Source organism: Suillus paluster (genome assembly GCF_016628075.1).
Source record: "Suillus paluster strain FC165 chromosome Unknown EDB91scaffold_47, whole genome shotgun sequence".
Classification (NCBI taxonomy): Eukaryota; Fungi; Basidiomycota; class Agaricomycetes; order Boletales; family Suillaceae; genus Suillus; species Suillus paluster.
In genome coordinates this window covers 186510-206599 of record NW_024537607.1, presented here as the reverse complement: position 1 = coordinate 206599, position 20090 = coordinate 186510, and the positions used below count along the sequence as shown (strand labels likewise).

At 49.5% G+C, this 20090-nt stretch overlaps 8 protein-coding genes across 8 annotated transcripts; 5 read left to right on the top strand and 3 right to left on the bottom strand.

The window, feature by feature from the left end:
- Positions 1-51: 51 nt before the first annotated feature.
- On the top strand, positions 52-1760 carry EDB91DRAFT_1296764 (uncharacterized protein; the record flags this gene model as incomplete). Its single annotated transcript, XM_041324928.1, has 7 exons — positions 52-199; positions 253-300; positions 359-531; positions 678-777; positions 834-914; positions 966-1325; positions 1380-1760. 7 exons carry the CDS (start codon positions 52-54, stop codon positions 1703-1705), a joined length of 1236 nt encoding a protein of 411 aa, XP_041174860.1. The 3' UTR covers positions 1706-1760.
- Positions 1761-1814: 54 nt separating this feature from the next.
- On the bottom strand, positions 1815-3175 carry EDB91DRAFT_1238392 (sister chromatid cohesion protein Dcc1; the record flags this gene model as incomplete). Its single annotated transcript, XM_041321705.1, has 6 exons — positions 1815-2107; positions 2128-2224; positions 2321-2538; positions 2599-2695; positions 2748-3000; positions 3054-3175. 6 exons carry the CDS (start codon positions 3173-3175, stop codon positions 1815-1817), a joined length of 1080 nt encoding a protein of 359 aa, XP_041174859.1.
- Positions 3176-4124: 949 nt separating this feature from the next.
- On the bottom strand, positions 4125-6018 carry EDB91DRAFT_584449 (cation efflux family-domain-containing protein). Its single transcript, XM_041327785.1, has 5 exons — positions 5705-6018; positions 5438-5658; positions 5260-5388; positions 4696-5205; positions 4125-4637 (listed from the first exon to the last, which is right to left on the bottom strand). Exons 1-5 carry the CDS (start codon positions 5920-5922, stop codon positions 4243-4245), a joined length of 1473 nt encoding a protein of 490 aa, XP_041174858.1. The 5' UTR covers positions 5923-6018; the 3' UTR covers positions 4125-4242.
- A 489-nt stretch (positions 6019-6507) lies between these two features.
- Positions 6508-8202, bottom strand: EDB91DRAFT_1296752 (alcohol dehydrogenase IV; the record flags this gene model as incomplete). Its single annotated transcript, XM_041324927.1, has 9 exons — positions 6508-6833; positions 6883-7034; positions 7090-7162; positions 7215-7392; positions 7449-7486; positions 7537-7655; positions 7704-7919; positions 7991-7999; positions 8056-8202. 9 exons carry the CDS (start codon positions 8200-8202, stop codon positions 6686-6688), a joined length of 1080 nt encoding a protein of 359 aa, XP_041174857.1. The 3' UTR covers positions 6508-6685.
- An 809-nt stretch (positions 8203-9011) lies between these two features.
- On the top strand, positions 9012-10681 carry EDB91DRAFT_1146539 (uncharacterized protein). The gene is made up of 6 exons (XM_041319242.1): positions 9012-9363; positions 9475-9573; positions 9632-9644; positions 9699-9905; positions 9999-10052; positions 10110-10681. Exons 1-6 carry the CDS (start codon positions 9050-9052, stop codon positions 10359-10361), a joined length of 939 nt encoding a protein of 312 aa, XP_041174856.1. The 5' UTR covers positions 9012-9049; the 3' UTR covers positions 10362-10681.
- Positions 10682-11146: 465 nt separating this feature from the next.
- EDB91DRAFT_584674 (uncharacterized protein) lies at positions 11147-16922 on the top strand. Its single transcript, XM_041327787.1, has 4 exons — positions 11147-11298; positions 11352-11427; positions 11487-13077; positions 13131-16922. The coding sequence occupies exons 3-4, from the start codon at positions 11514-11516 to the stop codon at positions 16637-16639; spliced, it is 5073 nt and encodes a 1690-aa protein (XP_041174855.1). The 5' UTR covers positions 11147-11298; positions 11352-11427; positions 11487-11513; the 3' UTR covers positions 16640-16922.
- Positions 16923-16928: 6 nt separating this feature from the next.
- On the top strand, positions 16929-18693 carry EDB91DRAFT_1146528 (kinase-like domain-containing protein). Its single transcript, XM_041319241.1, has 8 exons — positions 16929-17149; positions 17203-17279; positions 17331-17600; positions 17660-17743; positions 17798-17962; positions 18011-18159; positions 18209-18357; positions 18407-18693. The coding sequence occupies exons 1-8, from the start codon at positions 17092-17094 to the stop codon at positions 18484-18486; spliced, it is 1032 nt and encodes a 343-aa protein (XP_041174854.1). The 5' UTR covers positions 16929-17091; the 3' UTR covers positions 18487-18693.
- On the top strand, positions 18656-20090 carry EDB91DRAFT_584443 (uncharacterized protein). Its single transcript, XM_041327784.1, has 3 exons — positions 18656-18691; positions 18760-19827; positions 19889-20090. Exons 2-3 carry the CDS (start codon positions 18844-18846, stop codon positions 19910-19912), a joined length of 1008 nt encoding a protein of 335 aa, XP_041174853.1. The 5' UTR covers positions 18656-18691; positions 18760-18843; the 3' UTR covers positions 19913-20090.

Genomic DNA, 20090 nt, shown 5'->3' with positions numbered 1-20090 from the left:
TAGTTGACCGGCACAAGTCCGCCAACTTCGCCACGCTCCTTTTCGGAAACCATGGTCGAGCTGAACGCAGCACAAGAAAAAGACATCGACGAGCTTGAAGATGATTATCAGTCAGATAACGAGGACCCCAATGCGTTCAAAATAAGGGATGCATTGACGCCGCCGTCCGCGATGAGCTACTCCGCGCAAGAGCTGCACAGTGCGTCGGCTAACACGCAACTCATGGCGTACTCTTACATACTTTGACTTCAGGGTACATACACGAGGGCTACATTGACCTCAACCCGGTGTATCAGCGAGGCAAGTTAAACAACGACCACAAATATTGAACCATAGTGAACAATTGGATGGTGCACAGACGTCGTTTGGCCCGAGAGCAAGCAGATTGGGCTCATCGACTCCATTTTCCGAAATTTCTACATTCCTCCGGTCATATTCGCCGTGACCAAAGATGAAGATGGGGAGACTGTTCGTATTTGTGTGGACGGAAAACAAAGGCTGACGTCGATACAAAAGTTTCTTGACGGCCTGGTGAGTGCTTCATTCTGATCACCAAGGCTTTTATTGGTATCTTACGCTACGCGAGCGTTAACAGATACCTCGTGAGTTTAATATTTGACGTCACCCAGTCTTCATGTTGAACTGTCAAACGCAAAGATCGAGACGTACGCACGAAGAAGAGCTATTGGTTCGTTCGTTCCGAGCAGCAGAGAAACACGCGCTTAGAAATACCAGAGGAGTGGAAACGACGGTTTGCGGAGACCAGAATTACGTGTGGTTCGTGTTTCGACTACACCGTTGCTCTGAACTTATTCACCTTTGTTTCTCTGCAGTTGAATATCATAATCTAGCTCCAGAAATCGAGCGCGAAATTTTCCAGCGTGTGCAGCTCGGTGTGACATTGACTGCGGCAGGTGCTGTGCCTCCTTAATGACGCGGCGATTTATGCTGACGGACATTTTCAGAGAAACTTCAAGCAATTTCGTCGCCATGGGCTGATTGGATCGCGGACCTCGAGCTGCGTCATGTAAATGAAGACAATAGGGGACTAGGCAGCGTCCTTGAGTGGGACACTACACGTGGAAGAGACTTCCAATGTATCGCGCAGCTTATCTATTGCTGTGATGGCCTCCCAGAGCAGCTGATCCCCACAGCCCAGAAACTGGAAAAGTGGCTAAAGCGGGTGGATAACCCCTCATCAACGTTCATGGGTCAAATTAATGACGTACTGTCGGAGTTCTGGTACATCGCGACAAAACCAGAGCTCAACATTGCTTTCACTCAAGTTGACAAGCGCGTCGCGCCTGTTGAATTTGTGTTCGTTGGTATGGTGCCCCATCTTGTACAAGTGAATTATATGCTCAACCTATGCTCTGCAGGCGTCATTCTCTTCGTCCTTCGAAACCACACCCATGAAGACAGGGCAAATGCCCTTCTTCATATGCGTTTACGGATACGAGAACAATTCCGCGATGTACGGAACAACACTGTTGTGGGAAAGGCCATGTGGAGCTACGTTGATAGTATCACTGGTCCGGCTGGGTTGAAAGTGTTGGACATGAGCTCTCCACTACATGCGCTTGTGTCCACGTCGACGGGCACGAAGCGGAAGAGGAGAGGTTCAGATGATGATGAAGACTATCATCCCTCGCCCATCAAAAGTCTAGGGTCAAAGACGAAAACGCGCTCATCAGCCAGGAAGTGATCGTCTCGGGGTCTCATGATTTATGGAAAGGATGATTTTAGCTGCACAAAGGTTTACAGTATATATTATGATATCGTACATGCCTCCCGTAGACTCACAAGCGTATATTTCAGTTGTTGTAACTTACTCGTGCAGTGTACCATACCCCATCGGTGTCTGTTAGTGCTCTAGCATGCTTGAGGAGCAGTTTATCTCGTTCCTTGGAATTGACAGCAATGTCCAATAAGAAGGGCTCGATCTCTTCGTGTTTCCATCGTTGGCGAGTGAGGAATAGCTCAACGAATCGTGCGGCTGGATCAACTGGCAATGCGGAAGATGAGAAGTAGGTCAATGTCATGCCATCTCCGGACAAGGACACGGTTCGAAGAAAGTTTCCCTGTGTATCATGTCGTTGGAGTTCAGCTCAGAGGTGGCGGGACAACGCACCGAAAGAAGGGACAGCTTTACGGAAGACTCGAAAGTATCCCCTACTACGTTTTTCCATTTCTTGAGGAACTCGTGCTCAGAAATTGGGTTGTGCTGGTGTCTGGCATTAGATATCCGCCAGGAGTGACAAAAAAGAAAAAAAAGACCCTATGATGTCTGAGAATTCCTACTTCCGAGCTCTCTGATCACTGCATCTGCGTCCATTTTCCATAGGCCTTCCTTTACATCCCCAAACCAGGAGATGACTTGGTTCGATACCGCACGGGGTACTTCATGCTCATCAGCAAGTACAGATGCCAGCTCCTCGACTGCTGCAGCTTGGTGTGAGAGGGACAGGGATATCAAGTAGTTTAACAGGAGTTCGAGGATGGTGCTAAGATGCGCCGGGGCTATGGGCCGTAGTTGCCCTGGAACGATATTAATTCGACGACGGCCATCACGAGGGGTCTTTTCTTACCATCGAGGACTGAGGATGCGTCTCTCCTTCAGACCCCGGGAAAACTCAGCTTCGCTGGCCTGTATTTCACTACGAGCTTGCTCATAGCTATATGTTGGCATGGTTGCCTTATTAACAGGATGAGACGATATGCCTCGTGTACATCGCATGCTGACCCACCTGTCTATCCTCATCTCCTTCGTCATATTCCATGTCCCTCAGCAGGATCGAAAGCTTGTGTAGCTTCGGTACCACAGGCGTCAGCTCCATGATTTCGTGCAATTGATCTCGGATGTGCACGGTCCCATCTGGATCCGATCTGGAGGGTGTCACGACCAGCACGGTGTTGGACAGGACGACAGAGCGGACGGCGTATGTCTTGTCTGATGTGCATAGTACTGCGTCCTCAGTAGGGTGCCCTTTGATGAAGAGGCTGGGTATCTCAAATCAGACAGCTCACGGCCGAGAGGAAGTGCTATCACCGACCTAGGAAACTTATCAGAGGCAGACTCGATTATTTGGCACAACTCTGGAGGAAGTTCCAGAAGCCTGAAAGAGCCCGTGTCCTGAGCAGTAGCTGTAGACAATCTGAGATCCAATTCGCTCATTGTGGTATGGATTAAATGGGAGGCGCGTCAAACCTTAACTCGACGCGCTTGTCACAGCGCACATGTTGCAACAGTCACGCACACGCGTTCACTCGATCCCCAAACATCCATGCACAAAATGAACCCAAGATCCAAATATAAGGACATATGTATCCCCCGACATGGGCTAGGCTTACAGTTTTTTTGACTCCCCATAGAGACTCTATTTCATAAACAGTCCCCCTCCGTTCATCCACCCGTGTTGTTTCCCCAAGGTGGGCGTTGTAAAGGGAACACTGATAGATACCGGTCGCAAACGACTACATGTCAACGATCGCCATACCAATCTCCTGCTCCTAGTCAAAGAGATGATCGCTCGACATGCGAATATACACTCACACGAGTCACATCATCATTCGTGTCTCTGGGTGGGGAATATAATAACCTCTCCTCGTCCAATGTGATACGAAGATATTTGGGACAAATGCAGGGGTGAACAGACCTCTACGTAAGAGAGGAATGTTACCACATCCTCCGTGAAGTCTGCTGACACCGTACGTTCCCGAACTACCTTGCCCATACTGCATGCTACAGCGGGGGGATGTTGTTCATATGTATCCAAGACCCATAAAAACCAGGGGGGGAAACTCTTCGTACGACACGAGTTCCTCCTACTGCATAATCAAGGATCTCTTGCAACATGTTGGGGGTCGTGGCGTATTGCAGCTCAACAGAGTTTTTGACCATGTTGTAAATCGTTTGGCAAGCTTCAAACAGATCATAAAGCGCAGCATATAATTTCATTGTATGAAATAAAAGTAAGGATCTTGCATCGCAACTCCTCTGCAACATTGCATAGGACAGCCCTTCCAGAATGATGAGAGAGCATTAACGTTTACACCGAATGTGAGGGATCCTGGATTGATATGATTCGATACTACTTACCCCTAGCCGGAACCAGTCCATCGAAGAAGATGTCTGGGTGGACGCAACCAGCTGCAACTATCCACGCTTAAGTATATGTTGTGGATAGTGTCATAAAAAAACTAGATCGATGATACAATTTCCGTCCATGCATACGAATTCCATCAGCTCCGAGGAGCATCCTCAATAGGGTGGAATTTAACACGAACTTCTGAGATCTCCTTCCGCGCCTCCTGCAAGGTCCGCAAGATCTTTACTTCTAGTTGTGATGTGGCCAAGACTGACATATTGCTCGGCACATCGGCTGTGAGGTCCACATAAATCAAAGAACCTGCACGCTTAGCTCTCAGATGTCGAACAGCGAGTAGTTCAGTGGTTGCATGGAGTCCGTTGCCAGAAGAAGAGGTGGATGGAGGTGATGGAGAGGAAAGAAGAGGATCTAGTGCGCGGAGCAGCTTTCGTTGCGAGTTTGCCGAGATGCCAGCATCCGTAAGCTCGGCAAATGCACCTCCAAAGAGGTCTAAACCTTGCTTGAGGATAACAAAGGAAACAAGGAGTCCTGGAGAGGGTAATGAGAGGTGTAGAAAAAGGAACTGACAAAAATTGCTATCACTCACCCCCTATAGGGTCTAAAGGTAATGCAGGGAATAACCACGATCCTATAATTGCAAACAAGGCAACAACGCTCGAATACGCGTCACTGCGATGATGAATAGCATTTGCGTAGAGCACTGGGCTATGTTCTTCGTCGGCAACTTTCTTGGTTACTCGGTACAACCACTCCTTTGCTACAACGCCGACCGCAGCGAACCAGGCTGCATTGGGGTCGAGGACACTAGTATGACCGTGCGAGTGCCCGATGGCAGGAACGTTATGAGCAACAGACGTGACTTGCTGGAGGAGGTCATGAAGCTGGCCCGGGGGAACGTTGGAGACAGTTGTGGCCAGTGCTTCCACGAGCAGGTGGTACGAATGGAAGCCGATGCCCAGTGCTCCTCCGATGAGGAGTAAGGATACAGTAGTTGTCCCGAGAGTCTCGAACTTGGCGAATCCATATGGGTAACGTCCCGAGGGTGGCTTTCTTGACAGTTTCCAACAGAACAAGACTACAAGATCACCGAGCAGATCTGTTAACAAGGATGTCAGTGTGAAAGGTCGGGCCACGGTGTGGGGTCACGGACCACTCATGGAGTGGCCGGCATCTGCTAGCAATGAGGCAGAGTGCATATACCAGCCAGCAAGCCCTTTGGCGCCAGTCAAACCTATGTTAGCAAACAGCCCTATGAGTGTTATTCGACTGCCTCTGTCACCTTATGGGATAATCAGCTACGTCTCGACTGACACAGAATCACAGCTCACCAGCAGTCTGAAGCGCTTGTACTATCTGCTCTGCATCATGACCGTGGTCGTGTTCGTCATGCGAATGTGAGTGAAAGATCGAATGCGAATGTTTGCCATGAGCATCATTGTGATGGGTTTCGCCGGTTTGTTTAATTTCTTCACGTTGTGGATCCCGCTGAGTCGAGTTTGATCGTCGGTATGCCATCCCAAGGTGCCTTGTAGATAAATACGTAGATGACCTGGCAACACGTCAGTCTGGATGCGCCTTGTTCAGTCTCTACTCGCCTGAGACTATCTATAAACAAGAGAGTAGGGACCTTGTGACTTGGTGAAAAGTCCGAATGATAGGTTCTACTCCGTAGATACCCCTTTGCAAAATACCGGGAGGCAACAGGCAAAAGGTTTGCGTATGGAAATGCCGTTATCCGAATCGCGCCTACCGCCGTGTACGGAACAATGTGAACAGCCCTGAAGCAACGCTCAAAGTTCACAACTGCCTTCATGCCCGGACTTGTCGCAAGGGAGAGACGGCCTAATGATACACATATGAATGTAGGCCAGGTATAGTCAGAAACGCACTGCCAGTGACTCCGCTTATGGCCGAACCACCATGCTGATCAGCGCCCAGAGTCCTATAATTATATCGGCTAAGCAAGAACCCTTCTTTCTTCCGCAAACGCTAATCATGGTTCAAGATGATAGATCTACAAAACGTGTCTACCGTTTTTGCCTACCGACTACCTCTTACTACTCATCAAAAGTCGGAGAATGCCTCTCGATCACGGCGAGTGATAGGTGCTCCAGCAACGTCATCATTATACTGGATCAATCACCGCAGCCGGCGATTTTTGACGGGCCCTCCTTTGGAAAACCATACTCCGATATCAAGAAGCAAGTTCCTCCACCGATGAGTCTTATCTCTAAATTATTCATGCACAATGTACGTGCCGGGACAGCTCCGCTGACGCACCTTTCTATTTCCTTCGACAAGTATGGACATATTTTCCACACAGCTGCGCGAACCTGCGACAGGGCTGCTCTGCTGCAAGACGTTTGTGTCGAAATCGGGGTGAGAGAAATATTGCGTTCCTTGATTCGCTGATTATCTTTCTCCAGCTGTCTAAACGAAAAGTATCCCACTCAATTCTTTATTTATATTCCTTTGTTCGAAGGAGGCGTCGCAAGAGGTAAACATAAGAATTGAGTAGGACTAATGCATGTATTTACATTGCGGCGTCTATAATACCCGATCACGAGCAGAATTCATCAGTAGATGCTTTCCAAAAGAATCTTCACCTTTGAGAGCAACTCTTCGCCCTCTTGGCCGACTGCACGGACGGCGATCTGTTCAATATCACCTGTTGGCACACCATATTGGCTCAGGGTCCTCCGCAGCCCAAGTTCTTGCACAAGCCTGTGGAAAACTGAGAACTCATTCTGGACAGGTGACAGAAGAAACTTGCCTGTTGATCATGGACGATAGTTTCCTGACATCTCCGTCGACAGTCCCAGTTGATGGTTCTCTGAGATAGAATAAGGCTTCAGCAAGGTACTCCTTGTCTTCTTGGCTTGCTATTTCCGCCTGTAAGTTGACCACCGACGCAAGCGTCAAGCACTAGAAATAGATCGTGGTAAAAAAAACCATGTGCGGGCTCCGGAGTTTTACTGACTGAGGTGATGCCATGCGGTATTCCATATGTTGCTCCAAGCTTGTGACCAAGCGTGTGTGATAATCCTATCGAGCTTCATAAAAAATAGTTGAACCGTAAGTAATCCCCCGCGTGAAATAGCCTACCTGTGTTTTTCAGCCTTCAGCGGCCATAAGCTCATCCACGCCGCAACTTGCAGTCTCTGCCTTGAAACCAGATCTCTGCTGTCATTCTTCGATAAAACGAGGAAGCGGAAAAGATCGGCGATCGCAGCATAACATAGCTTCTTCAGCGGTAGGGGCACTCCGGGTCTATATAGATTCTCTGGTACCAGACTTGTAGTTAGAAATACGGGACACTGTGGATAAATGACTTCTTACCAACTGCATGGTCCAGCGCACGCAACCCAGTAGAAAGCCTTTGAGAAACAATTAGCATACACGGAGGGTGATTGAATTGGTAATCTACCATAGTTGCTCAGGTGTCGAAAGAGTCAGCTCTGCATCTAGTATGACGCCTGCCGGAGCAAGCTCTTGATGACTGACAGTTACTTTGTCACCCTGCTTGTTGGTATATCCTGCACCAATCTAGCATATCTAGATTAGACAAAAAGTTATCCCGTTTCAAGTTCTTACCCTGTACTCTGCTGCACTCAGGGTTGTTGGTATTGCGATTTGTGGCAAGAACTCGGGTTCTTTGCCAGGGGTTTCTTGTGCTTCTTGTTGCTGCAGCCTGAAAATGATCGCCTTCGATGCATCGATAGGAGAGCCTCCACCAACAGATACTATGATGTCGGCGCCGACTTCACGAAGTTTGAAGATGCCCTGCTCGATACCAGCCTCCGGAGTATGCTCCCCTATTTCCGAGAAAGTAGCACCATAGGACATTATATTTCTTCAGGAATGTTCTCAATCCTTGCCACCACGTCAGTCTACGCAATTGTGTCAATGCTGAAGCTGGTTCATTCGTCGAAGGGCGTCGACTCACTTTGTCGCGTAGGGACCTTCCTGTGACGACAAGCGCTCGTTTGGCTCCAAGAGTGTGCAAAAGTTTTGGGAGTGCGGTTTCGACGCACTTAGGTCCGTAGTAAACACCCTTGAGTGTGTCAGTATATGCGTAAGACCCAGCTGGCATTGCGTCCATGGCGGTCGACATGGTAGAAAACTAGAATATCGTTTATGGCCTGTGGAAGCGTATCGTTCAGGGGACTGTGAAGATTGATAATCGCAGTATCATTGGTAGATTTGTCTTTATCCCCACGTACTACGTGGTGCGATATAGGAAAAGGTATCTTGTTATCGATTTGCATCGTAAGTTGTCTACCTCTTCGCCAATCGTCTCGTTGCATACTATGGTGCAGAGAATGAGAAACGACAGACTACCAAGATTACGTTGTAGTTTGGAAAAACAGCCACTGCAGAGGATTCCGACAAAGCTGCAAACTCATCTCGAATGTCATAATGGTTCTCAAAGATGAGGAACAAAGTCGCAGAGTCCAATGCTTACTGTCTTAGATCCGCAGCCTAGGACAGAGCTTCCGACTCACCTGCGCATCTTTCGTTGGAAAGATATCTGGACACAGAGAATCTGTTCAATTTGAGAGGTCGTGTGGAACCCAATTTCGGACCATGGCCAGTGAGAATCGATCTTAATCGTCGATGTGACTTCACACTCAAAAGCACCGTTGGTACTTACCAGAGAAAGAAGATCATTAGTCATTTTCAAACACCGCGCGTCATTCTAGTGACAATAGAACAATCGACTGTGGTACAGCTTTACAGCACACCTGCAGCATCCAGCTGCTTGTATTCTATTAAAAAAATCTTGATTTTTTGAGTTGCGAGTAAGTCTCCGCGGACTCGCTTCTCAGAACAACAGTCTCGGGTAATACTAACAGTCTATTTTTAATCTTTTGTGTGCCTGATTTCAACGAACTTTCTTGTGCACAACCTAGCACTATGTAGCCTAAGTGACAGCAACAATGAGCGACCTAGCCAAGTATCGTCGACTACTGACATTGGCGACGCGTCCAGTGGCCAGAGGGCATACTCTCTGCTTTAAATATTACGGCTCCTCCAGCATGCGGTTATTCTCGTCCACGAACAGAAGCAACGAATCCAGCGGGAACTTTGGACAGGCCTTCAATTCTGCTGCCTTATTTCGCATCACAGACCCACCAAACCCCAATTGGCAACTGAGACAGGGCCTCCCAGAGGACCTCGAACCTGGAAAGTCGTGGAAAGCAGAAGAAGAGGAAGGCTGGAGGACTTGGAACCTCTCAAACACACCACCGAGGTAAGCGGCCTCATGTGACACGGTACAAGTACTGGTGGTAGCAGTTTTTGCTGTTATATCGAACCTAACCTTATCACATGCTTGCATCTCACTGACTCGGACTGTTGACAGGGAGGTGTATCCTCTATTGACTTCGTGCATCGTGCCTCGCCCCATCGCGCTCGTGTCCAGCATCTCTTCCGATGGGGTGTCAAACCTTGCCCCGTTCAGGTGAGTTCTTGTTCAGCATATTTTTAGGCGGCCGGTGTGATCTAACCTGACCGTACAGCTACTTTTCCATGGTACGTCGGATATTTTCTCCAACGTCTTGAAATTGATTTTTTTTGTGCTGTTAGGTCGCGCACAACCCACCGTTATTGAGCATTTCCTTCTCTTTGTCTCCGCAGAAGCCAAAAGACACCAGGGAAAATATTCTTGCGACAAAACAGTTTACCGTAAGCATCATGAGCGAACCATTTATAGAAGCAGCGAATATCACATCTGTGGACGCCCCTGCTGATGTGGATGAATGGGACGTCAGCGGCTTAACCAGATCGACCAGCGTAAGTCCTTTATGTTTAGCAGCCGCGGCTAGTGGCTGCGGCTCATGTGACATACTCGCGTACGTATTGACTGCGATGCTTGCCCTCAATTAGATAGACGTGCGGCCCCCATGGGTGAAGGAAAGTGCCATCGGTCTTGAATGCGAGGTACGCATGTGCATCGTTGATTATTTGCCGTGTTTATTAATGTCATCCGCTTCACAGTTGTTCTATTCATATGACATTCGTCCGCCAAATTCGGGCGAGATCACGCATACGTTGGTCTTAGGCCTCATTAAGCGGGCACATGTTAGAGAGTCCGTTTTGACTGCAAGCGGTACCGTTGATCCCGCTAAGCTTCGCGCCGTGTCACGCCTAGGCGGTACCATGTACGCAAGGATCGGAGACGGTTTCGAACTTTCCAGGTCGCCTTGGAAAGCGATACGAGATCAAGTCATGTCTCGCGCGTCAGAGTAGGGAGTCTGTTGCACTGTAATGGAGACGAGCACGTACTCCACCACTGATAGATGAGTCCGCAGTCATATTAGTTTGCATTTGGAAGTTTTCAGGTCGAGGGATGCAAACGTGTCGAAGATGCTTATGAGATGCCAAGACAACGTTCCTTCGCGGAAGCATCGACCAATGAGAAGGGCCACGGATATGGAATGCCTGGCACCAGCTGATGGATCTGATCTTTGCGGCCAACTTGGCCCGAATAATCGACAATGTATTTCTCACCGGATGGAACAAGCTACGCTTCCCCATGGTACAAGGTCGAAATGAAGCAAAGTCTATACTCCAGGAGGCACATGCTAATAATGGCTGTTCAGGCCTTGAACGATTAATCAAAACTTAGAAACACAAGGCCGCATCCACGCAGATGAAGACAACGTGGAGTGATGTCACGAATGCACTGCTACTACATGCTTCAGAAGATGAGACATGATGCATAGCACGATGTGCGTGCCTTATCGATGAGAGTGAAGTTGTGAACGATCTTCCTGGAATGCAGATCACAATATTCCGTGCGCAAATCAACTGGGAAAAACTTAAGATGCGGGTAGAACACTGGCAGGTGACCATGAATAGTGATGAATTCGACAAGAAGATGTGTCAAATTTACGCACATGGTTCACTATTCACCGCGTTAACCTCACTTTTCTTTTTGAAGAAGCCCATTTGACAGTCGCCCTGACTCCTCGAGGCAGCCGATGCTCCTTAGTATAGATAAGTAGTTGAGACAGATCATCGACAGTAGCATATGGGTCCGTATATTATTCCACAGCCTTGTCTCCGGAAGCTTTTAGCCACGTGTAGAACTACTCCGCCACATTCGGTCTCTTGCAATTTAGAGCCTTTCTCTTCGTTTGTTCTTCCTCAACATTCAGCGCTCAGCGCTCAGCTCAAGTACTAGGTATGTTTCTAGCTCTATTTTTTCATTGATAATCCCTTTGATTAGTTCTCAAGACTGTCGTCTACAATAGATACTCTTGCCACTGAGGCGTACCCTAACCTTCCGGGTCGGATACGGCCAACAAACTACGTGAGTTATTTGCGCAGTCACATTAGCATAAAATTTATGTCCACCGATGCTTATCATAGTGTTCTGCTCTAGCAATCTGCTCGGGCATGGAGAATGACCCAGGGTCGGTCGCTGAACAACGCGCCAATGCAGTCGCGAAGCTCAAACGCGCTGCATCTCTACCACGACTGAAAAATGGAAGGCGACCCCAGATGCATAATGAAGTTGTTAGCGAAGGGGAGAAAACCCTGCATGACGACGTTCAGGATCCATCGCAAGACACGCCCCCCGAGCGCGACTCTAATCTTGACTCACAGCCGAACGTACAGCCTGAAGAAAACCAAGGCACACCTGAGCTGTCCAATGTTACCCGTAAACGCCGCTCACGTTCACGCTCACGTTCTAGGGGTTCTAAGGATCTCAGAAAATTTAAACCTCCCCAGTCTCCTTTGCCAACGTCTGTCACGCCCAGCAACGATTCTTCTCCTGATGATTCGCCACCCTCACGAGCTGAATACTTTCCACTTCCACACTCAATTCTCGCCCCAATACCCTCTCATCTTCATCCGTTACCCCCTTCTCCGTTCATCTTACCTGGTTTCTCAATGGCAGAGAATCCTTTTCTACCTTCTGGTGCTTCTTCTCCTGTCCCAAGATTTCCCACACTGGAGGCTCTGGTGTCACATCAAGGGCTTCAGCGATCAAATAGTGCAGGTGCTGCCCGTATGCTAACTCTACAGAACACGTTACAAAAGCTTACGGGTGGCACGGAATTAATGGAATCAACATTTCCATCGCCAGCAGTATCCCCTCAGCCGTTGGGCAGTAAACTGGGCCGAAACAATACTGTGTCTGGAGGGGAGACCTCCGAACGTAGCACTGCCCGAAGGCTTATGATGGCACAACTGAACAAGAGGATGATAAAAGAGACGGATCTAGAAGAGGAAGATGTTCGTCCATTTAGCCCCTCAAAGCGACGCCCGAGAAGACGTTCAAAACGCCAGTCCATCAATCCTCCAGTGGCGTCAACTACGGACGAATCTGATCTTCTTTCGACTTCCAATACCACGCCCAACCGTTCCAATACCCCTCAACCTCAACCCGAGGGATTAGCTCCCAACATAGAGCGTACATCGTCCACCACTCCCATACCCCCGATACCGATATATCCTCCTCCTGTAACGCCAAGCATCAACCTTAATGAAACCATCAACTCCAGCCGTCAATCCACCCCTGTGCGAGCGGTGCCACCCACTCACTTTGATCACGCGGCCCGGAAACGACGAGAGAGCGTTCTGATAGAGGATCCAGATGACGAAGACCGGATTCCCCCACAATCAACGTATTATGGACTACCGGGCGCTCCGAGTCGGCCCTCTCCTAGTATTTCCCCGCGCCTTCCTCATTCCTCGGACGTCTCCACTGATTCGGCACCTCCCGATGCCACAAATGTGCCAGTATACTTGGCCTCGCAGCTTGAGAGGACTCCGTCTCGGCAAGCCAGATTCCCATCTAGTCCCTTCGCAAGACCTCATAAGGAGATATCGTTATCATCCGACCAAGAGGAGGAACGCGATCGGGATGATGAGGAATTTTTTCCAACGGAAGCTTTCCGACGGTCTCCATATCATGATGGTCTCAACCGCGAAATTAGTTGGGTGGCAGAGCCAGGTCAGCGCTTGTTTTCACTGATTAGCATGCCTCTCACGCTCTTTTGACGGCAGTGCCAGAAACACCCATGCTTGTGCATGAAGAGACAGAAGAGGAAGAGGATGATGATGAACCGCTGCAGGAGGAGCCATCCCAGCATATCACAGAAGATGAAGATGACCGTCCGCCTCCAGAGTCGCCAAGAGAAGAGTATAGTCCCAAGATTGAGGAACCATCACCTCGCGCATCTGCTGACTCAAAGGAACTTGTTGTGGAATTAGAGACCTCTCCTTTGCCTACACCCGCACTCACTTCGCCGACGCCCTCGTCATTTGTCAACCTTCCTAACACCGCTTCCATAGTTCGCAGCAGTGATGAATCGGATTCACCACAGTACCCTCAGCGGCTTTCGGTAGCTATTTGCATGCACAGTGAAAAGTCGCCAGTGGCAACGGAGCCTGAGTTGACTGATCCCCAAACAGCGCGGGCGGAGACACCATCCAGGCGCGAAGGGAGCACATGGAGCAAGATTGTCCACACTCTGACGAGGAGCGCTTCAAGTAGTGGACGCCGCTCTCGGACGAACTCGATTGCCACAAGGGAGAGGAGACAGCACACTGACTCCAGTATCAGCCGGGAGAGTGGTGTGAGTCTTCCAAGCCCGAAAACTGAGAAGAACGACAGCATCAGTTCAGCCACATACCCACACGGTCAACCATCCTCGGCGTCAACTTCTGTACATTCATTGCTTCAAACTGCTCCTCCCAGCAACGGGGTTTCTCCCGTCCCTATGACTCCTTCCGCTGATCCTTTAGCAAAGTATACACACGAAAAACTCATGCCTTTCCCCGGGATCAAGAAGCTGCAAGAGCAATGGAACCACCGTCAACCTCTATTTTCATCTACTCCCGATATCGTTCTGTCGCATCACGTCGAGGCTGATATACCGCTGCCATCGAGTTCATCCAGTAATACCCCTTCTAACTCTCCTGAGATAAATGGAGATAGAAAGCTATCGCACCAGACATCGGATACCCATCTGTTACAGATCTACAAGGCTCAAGCCCCACCGCTTTCTGCGTCTGCTTCTACGTCCTCTCATGACCACTACCAGCACGGCAGTCTCCACTCGCCATCATCCATTATGCTGAAATCCCTTCCAACCAACCGAGATGGTGTCCGGAGATGGCTCAGTGCTAGGAAGCTGTTCCCTCAACCTTCACAGTCACCAGTAGGCAACTTGCCTTCAGTGCCTGCCCCCGAGCAGAAACCTGCAGTGGCCTCGAGGAAGCCCTCACTCTCTGACCTGTTCCGACTACGGAAGGAGAATGATACCGAGCTCCACGATGAATGGGTAGATGTTGATCGTGATAAAACGCGTGTGGCAATTAGTTCTATTGGCAATGGCCAGCCGAAGAAGGCAAATGGTGATTTCTCCCCAACTAGTCTCAACGGGAGCTCTGTCCATGACGATCTTCAGAAGACACCACGAGCCAGTAAGATCGCCAGGCCCAACGGCCAGCCATACTCTGCCACAGACCTTTCTCTGGTGCCCTCCACCCCGGCAACCCCTTCTCCCCCTGAGCTTCCGTCGTCCACCACACCTGAACCCTGGTCTTCACTATCCGACTACCCCCATCCCACAACATCCGAGTCTTCTTCGTCCAACACTTCTTCGCATTATTCCAATTACCCTGCGAAAGGTGGTATACTGTTGGAGCGCTTAAATGAGATGCTTGGTCGAGGTTCGAGAAGTCCACTATGGCTTTCTGCCATTGATGAGCCTCCACGGAAGTTTTTGCGATGTTCTCCAGTCTTCCAGGTCGTGAATTCCAATATCTGCAAGGATCGCTTCCTCTTCCTGTTCAACGACATTCTCGTTATTGCTAAACCTCGCCCTGAAGAATCCGATACGTTCCTCGAAGTGACGAAGCCTAATCCTACTGACCGGAAGTTCACCGTCAAGAATGTTGTACTGCTACGACAACTCTACTTCACCAGCGAGCGCGAGGAGCCGTCTTCTAGGGTCATACCAAGAACTCCCGTAGTGCAAGCCTTTGTTGAGCAATTTTCAACAGACCCGGATCACGCAGTCGCGACGCTTTTCAGTAGCTTGGGTCATCGTGACGATCCTGCTGCACTTGCGCAGCTTCTGTTCAAAACTCCACATATCGACAGGGTGCAGCTCGGTGATTACCTGTCGCGGCGCACAAGTCGTGTTGTGCTCAAGCATTACCTTGACGCCTTCGGGTTTATTGGACTGAGGGTGGACAAAGCCCTTCGGGTGTTCCTTCAGTCCATTCACATTCCGGAACGGAGTAGCCACGGTGTCAGTCCTCTCGACATTCTTCTCGAGTCATTCGCAAATCGATGGTATGAGGCTAACGCAGGACACATCTCTTATGACAAGGATTTGGCCTCTCGCTTCGCGAGGGCCATCGTGCAGCTGAACGACGTCCTGCACGGTGCCATCGCTCATGAGCCAGGTCAAATGGGGCATCCCAAAAGAAACATTACTGCGAGAGACTTCCTTGAAGCTTTTCGACGTCATGACAATCGCCTGTCAGACGAGCTATTGGGGGATGTCTATGACTCCATTCGTCGCGAGCGCTTGTGTCAAGCGCGCAACCCGTCGTCTGGTGGCCCACCGGAGATCACCGTCACTTTCAAACGCCCACTTCCTGCACGACTCACCTACCGGGTTCAGTCAGAGCCAATCGTCATCCGTATCCCACAACCGGACCCGCAGTTCAGTATTGAGTTGTTTGGGCACGATCTGGTGTTTGACCCACCTGTGCTGTCATTTGCGAAGTCCGCGGAAGCTTCCTTCCGCGTGACGGGGCGCTCATTTGGCCTGAAGACAATGTCCATGCTGCGTTCAAGTCCGAATGCTCTGCTGTATACTGGCCTGGCCCAGAATTATACTATAGCAGTGGAGCGTGCTTTCATGCGCAACACCTTTCAGGTGGCGTTTTTGGATCATAACGGGACCAAGCGCAAATACATGTTCAGCGTCACTGACCCTGTCGTTCGTCACGAGTGGAATGTTTCCCTCAAACGGGAAATCGATGCGTCTGTCGCAGCTGCTGATCACCCCTACGGCATAAGTTGGCCATCCCCGCAGACCGGTCGGTTTTATAAGGCATCGTACAACATGGCGTTTAAAGTCTTGCAAGATACCCTACTCAATCCATCCTCACTCCTGGGCAATCCCAATCCCTGTCCTTCTAAGAATGATCATGCACTAGAGCGCCTCACATCATCCGGCCTTCATACCCGGGACCAATCCAAAACCTCCCTTCGATTCGGTGCGGACCGTCCATCGGAGCCACCGCGTTCGAAGTCGCGGAGCAAGGTGTACCATCGCCATGGTCCTGGAAAGATGGAGTCGGAAAGCAATAGCCTCAGCTTTCCTCATGAGAGCAGCGATGATGGTGGGGACGATCCTGACACCCAGCTTAGATCGGATGATCAATACTGGTCAGGAAAGGATTTGGCAATGTACTGCCAGCAAAATAGTTCCATCGCCCTTTTGCTGGCATACCTACAAGTCAGTACACCAGATCCTAACGGTTCACAATGACAGTCTTGTTTCGGTGAGATTTTTGTTTTGTGATATATGCCGACCACTGAGCTTTGTCACAGTGTCTCATGCTTGCTCTCAGTCTCATCAGATATCCCTCTATATTTCACGCATCCCATTCATGTATATTCAATCGTTCTGCTGTACCGTTCTGCACATCACTATTGCTATGTCGTCCACTATCATTACTGCATCTATCCATCCTTTAGTTACATTTGAATTCATGATGCATTCTGGAGAAAGTACTTAAAAGCAAATGACCAAACGCAAGCGTTGCAAGTACGCATCCTGTAAAGGAACAGCCTTTTCCGGCTTCAAAAGTTCCCGCAACCAGAGGGCTGTCCACGACTCTTAATCATTTTACGTAGTTAACTAGATGCCCCAGTAGGGCACAACGCATCTACTGCCTCGTGTCAAGTCCCAGTTCTTGTCTTTCTCCCGAGGGATAGGTCATGGCTCGTATCTATGCCGGTGCGAATGCACAACTGGGACGCTCGTGGTATGACTATGGTGAGCAAACTCCAGGTTGCCTTTCACCAGTTCTGCTACATGAAATTATGCAGACAATTTCCGCATCGAGTGGAGTTCTCCCGAACGCTACGAGATCGTCGATCGTGTAGGAGGTGGGAAGTACAGCGAGGTGAGAACGTTTTGGACGTATTTCATGGTTTTTTAGCCAACCACTCGATAGGTGTTCCAAGGGTTGGATACCGCAAACTCTGAGACCTGTATCATCAAGGTTCTCAAGCCTGTGGCCTCCAAGAAAATAAACCGTGAAATCAAGATTTTGCGAAACCTAACTGGTGGCCCGAATGTTGTCGCCCTTCTTGACGTCGTTCAAGACCCTTCATCACGATACCACAGCTTGATCATGGAATACGTGGATAATGTGGAGTGGAAAACCTTATACCCAATACTTGGCGAGGTAGACATCAAGTTCTATACTTTCCAGCTCCTCAAGGTACGTTCCATGACTTCATGAACCCGCCCGTGGGCTTCTATTGACACTATTTTCATGAGGCTTTGGATTTCGTTCATTCGCGAGGAATCATGCATCGTGATGTGAAACCGGGCAACGTCATGATCGATCACCGACACCGGAAGGTGCGTGTTCCATGTGCACCATCATGATGAGATTGCTGATTAGTTAAACTACAGCTACGAGTCATTGATTGGGGACTGGCTGAATTTTATCATCCTGGGACAGCATATCATATTCGCGTCGGTTCAAGATACTACAAGGCGCCCGAATTGCTCGTTGGGTACAAGCTGTACGACTATAGCCTTGATCTGTGGAGTACGGGATGTATGCTTGCTTCGATGGTGTGTGAAACAATTGCTGTTTCCTTAAATGCTCTAATGATCAGGCAGCTGTTTCGCAAGGAGCACTTCTTCCGCGGTTCAGACAATAACGACCAACTCTTGAAAATCATGAGAGTTCTTGGGTCTGACGGTTTTGACGCATACTTGAAGACATATGACATACCATTCGAAACAGACATGGACGCCCTTCTGCACTCGTTAGTGGCATGGCCTACCACGCGTTAAAATGCTGATATCTCGTCCCAGTTATCCAAGACAGCCTTGGACACGTTTTGTTACTGCTGAAAACCAGCAGTGTGTGACGTCAGAGGCACTGGACCTTCTTGACAAATTACTTCGATATGATCATCAGAAGCGGCTGACAGCACGGGAGGCTCAAGCCCATCCATATTTCAGTAAGCATGTTTATTTCCGCCATGCTTCTCTTTCTCAATCCATCTGTAGATCTTGTCAGACTCGAGGCAACATTAATTAAAGGAGACTCAGCAGAGTATGTTAGCGACTCTGGATTCTGCTCTATGTAAAGGAAGTAGGGGATTATGCTGTGTAGGAGTACTTATGGATCTCACTCTTGTAGGGAAGCTGTTGTATTGTCACTATGAGGGTCAAGACCCGGAGTTCATGTCGGAAAATGTGATTAGGATTCCAAGAACGCGGTGATTGTGTCAAATCAGGCAGGGCCAATGATGTGGCAACGTGTCCGGAGGCGGCGAAAGCAACGAGGCAAACGTACGTACTAGGACATGCTCAAATACTGCAGGCTCTCTACACGCCCTCATTCGCGTCTATCACGCCAGGTCTAAAACTATGAACAGGAAGATATAACACAACACCCTCATCTTTACGTCCTTCCAATCTAACCTGCGTCAATACTTGACTGTATGATGGACTCAGACTACACACATCACATCCGCCCCAGAGCAATTAGCACTCCTCACCATCATGATTCACTTGCCCAAGTTAGGTGCGCCAAAGTGGCTGAGCTACCAAGCTCCCCGTCACCGGCATCCCGACTACGCTTTCCACGACATGATGATTTGACTTGCCCACGTGATTATACGAGCGCTCGTCCTGTTCAGTGGGAACACATGAATCCCCACGTGCTAGCATGCGTCAAGGAGCAAGAGCACTACGTGCACACTAGACATGAAAACCCAACGGAGCGATGGGTGAACGACCAGATCCATTTGGCAAGTCGGCCAAACCAGGGGCGTCGCTGGATGAAGCCCACGGAGACGGAGGAGCTTCGGCATAAAGTGAGGGATGAATTTTTATACGAACATGAGGTGGAAGCGCATAGGTGGACGAAGTACGAAGAAGAGATGAGACGAAGAATGCGGGAGCGCGAAGAGGAGAAGAACCGACTGATACAAACCGAAATCAGACGAATCCAAGCCCGCGTTCGCCAGCGGAGAGACAGCGAAAGACATATTATTGCGGAAGAGCGAAGGCGGGAAGCCGAAAAGGCGAAGGAGAGAGTGACGAGGGAACGAGCGAGGCTTGAACGAGCAACGATAGACGCCTGGAACGTGTACGAGTTGCGATGGGTAGCGCTATCCGCTGCATATGACGGAATCGTCCTAAAATTCCGTGATATCCCGTGGCCGCTACTTGTTCCTCCGTTGACTCCAGATGAAATTACTCCTGAGAGAATCGGAGCATTCATCTTATCCTCAGCCCATTCCCCAGAGCAGTCCCCGAAGGAGAGGATACGCGCTGCTCTGCTTCGCTGGCACCCAGATCGATTCTGTAGAGTGCTGGGGAGAGTGCGAGAATCGGAGAGGAATGCTGTCGAGGAAGGCGTAGGGATCGTGGTTCGATGCCTGAACGATCTTCTAACGAAGGACAACAAGGCCTCCCAGGTGGTAAGCACCATTCCCGGTCAAAACCTAGCGCTGCGGTCCGCTCACGGCCGGTTCGCTGCAGGCTAGACGAGGATCGATGTTATGAGTGAACGCATTGCACGACGCTGGCGAAGTCGCAAACGAACTACCCCTAATACCTTTACGCATGTCGCAATATTTCCACGGATTTGATTTTTGTCGTTAATTACTCTGTATGAAGGAGCAAAGGATGTTCAAGTTCCCATTAATAGAATGTCTATGTCGTAGCAAATCCACTATTAATT

Bases quoted from the DNA above. Each gene is read 5' to 3' on its own strand.
- EDB91DRAFT_584674 (XM_041327787.1), top strand. From the start codon at position 11,514: ATGGAGAATGACCCAGGGTCGGTCGCTGAACAACGCGCCAATGCAGTC. The intron at 13,078-13,130 runs GTCAGCGCTTGT...TTTTGACGGCAG, and splicing joins TAGTTGGGTGGCAGAGCCAG to TGCCAGAAACACCCATGCTT.
- EDB91DRAFT_1146528 (XM_041319241.1), top strand. From the start codon at position 17,092: ATGGCTCGTATCTATGCCGGTGCGAATGCACAACTGGGACGCTCGTGG. The intron at 17,963-18,010 runs GTGTGTGAAACA...ATGATCAGGCAG, and splicing joins GATGTATGCTTGCTTCGATG to CTGTTTCGCAAGGAGCACTT. The intron at 18,358-18,406 runs GTAAGCATGTTT...ATCCATCTGTAG, and splicing joins TCAAGCCCATCCATATTTCA to ATCTTGTCAGACTCGAGGCA.
- EDB91DRAFT_584449 (XM_041327785.1), bottom strand. From the start codon at position 5,922: ATGAAGGCAGTTGTGAACTTTGAGCGTTGCTTCAGGGCTGTTCACATT. The intron at 5,659-5,704 runs GCGAGTAGAGAC...ACGTGTTGCCAG, and splicing joins TTGTTTATAGATAGTCTCAG to GTCATCTACGTATTTATCTA. The intron at 5,206-5,259 runs GTCCGTGACCCC...CCTTGTTAACAG, and splicing joins TGCCGGCCACTCCATGAGTG to ATCTGCTCGGTGATCTTGTA.
- EDB91DRAFT_584443 (XM_041327784.1), top strand. From the start codon at position 18,844: ATGATGGACTCAGACTACACACATCACATCCGCCCCAGAGCAATTAGC. The intron at 19,828-19,888 runs GTAAGCACCATT...GGTTCGCTGCAG, and splicing joins ACAACAAGGCCTCCCAGGTG to GCTAGACGAGGATCGATGTT.
- EDB91DRAFT_1146539 (XM_041319242.1), top strand. From the start codon at position 9,050: ATGAGCGACCTAGCCAAGTATCGTCGACTACTGACATTGGCGACGCGT. The intron at 9,364-9,474 runs GTAAGCGGCCTC...GACTGTTGACAG, and splicing joins CTCTCAAACACACCACCGAG to GGAGGTGTATCCTCTATTGA. The intron at 9,906-9,998 runs GTAAGTCCTTTA...GCCCTCAATTAG, and splicing joins GCTTAACCAGATCGACCAGC to ATAGACGTGCGGCCCCCATG.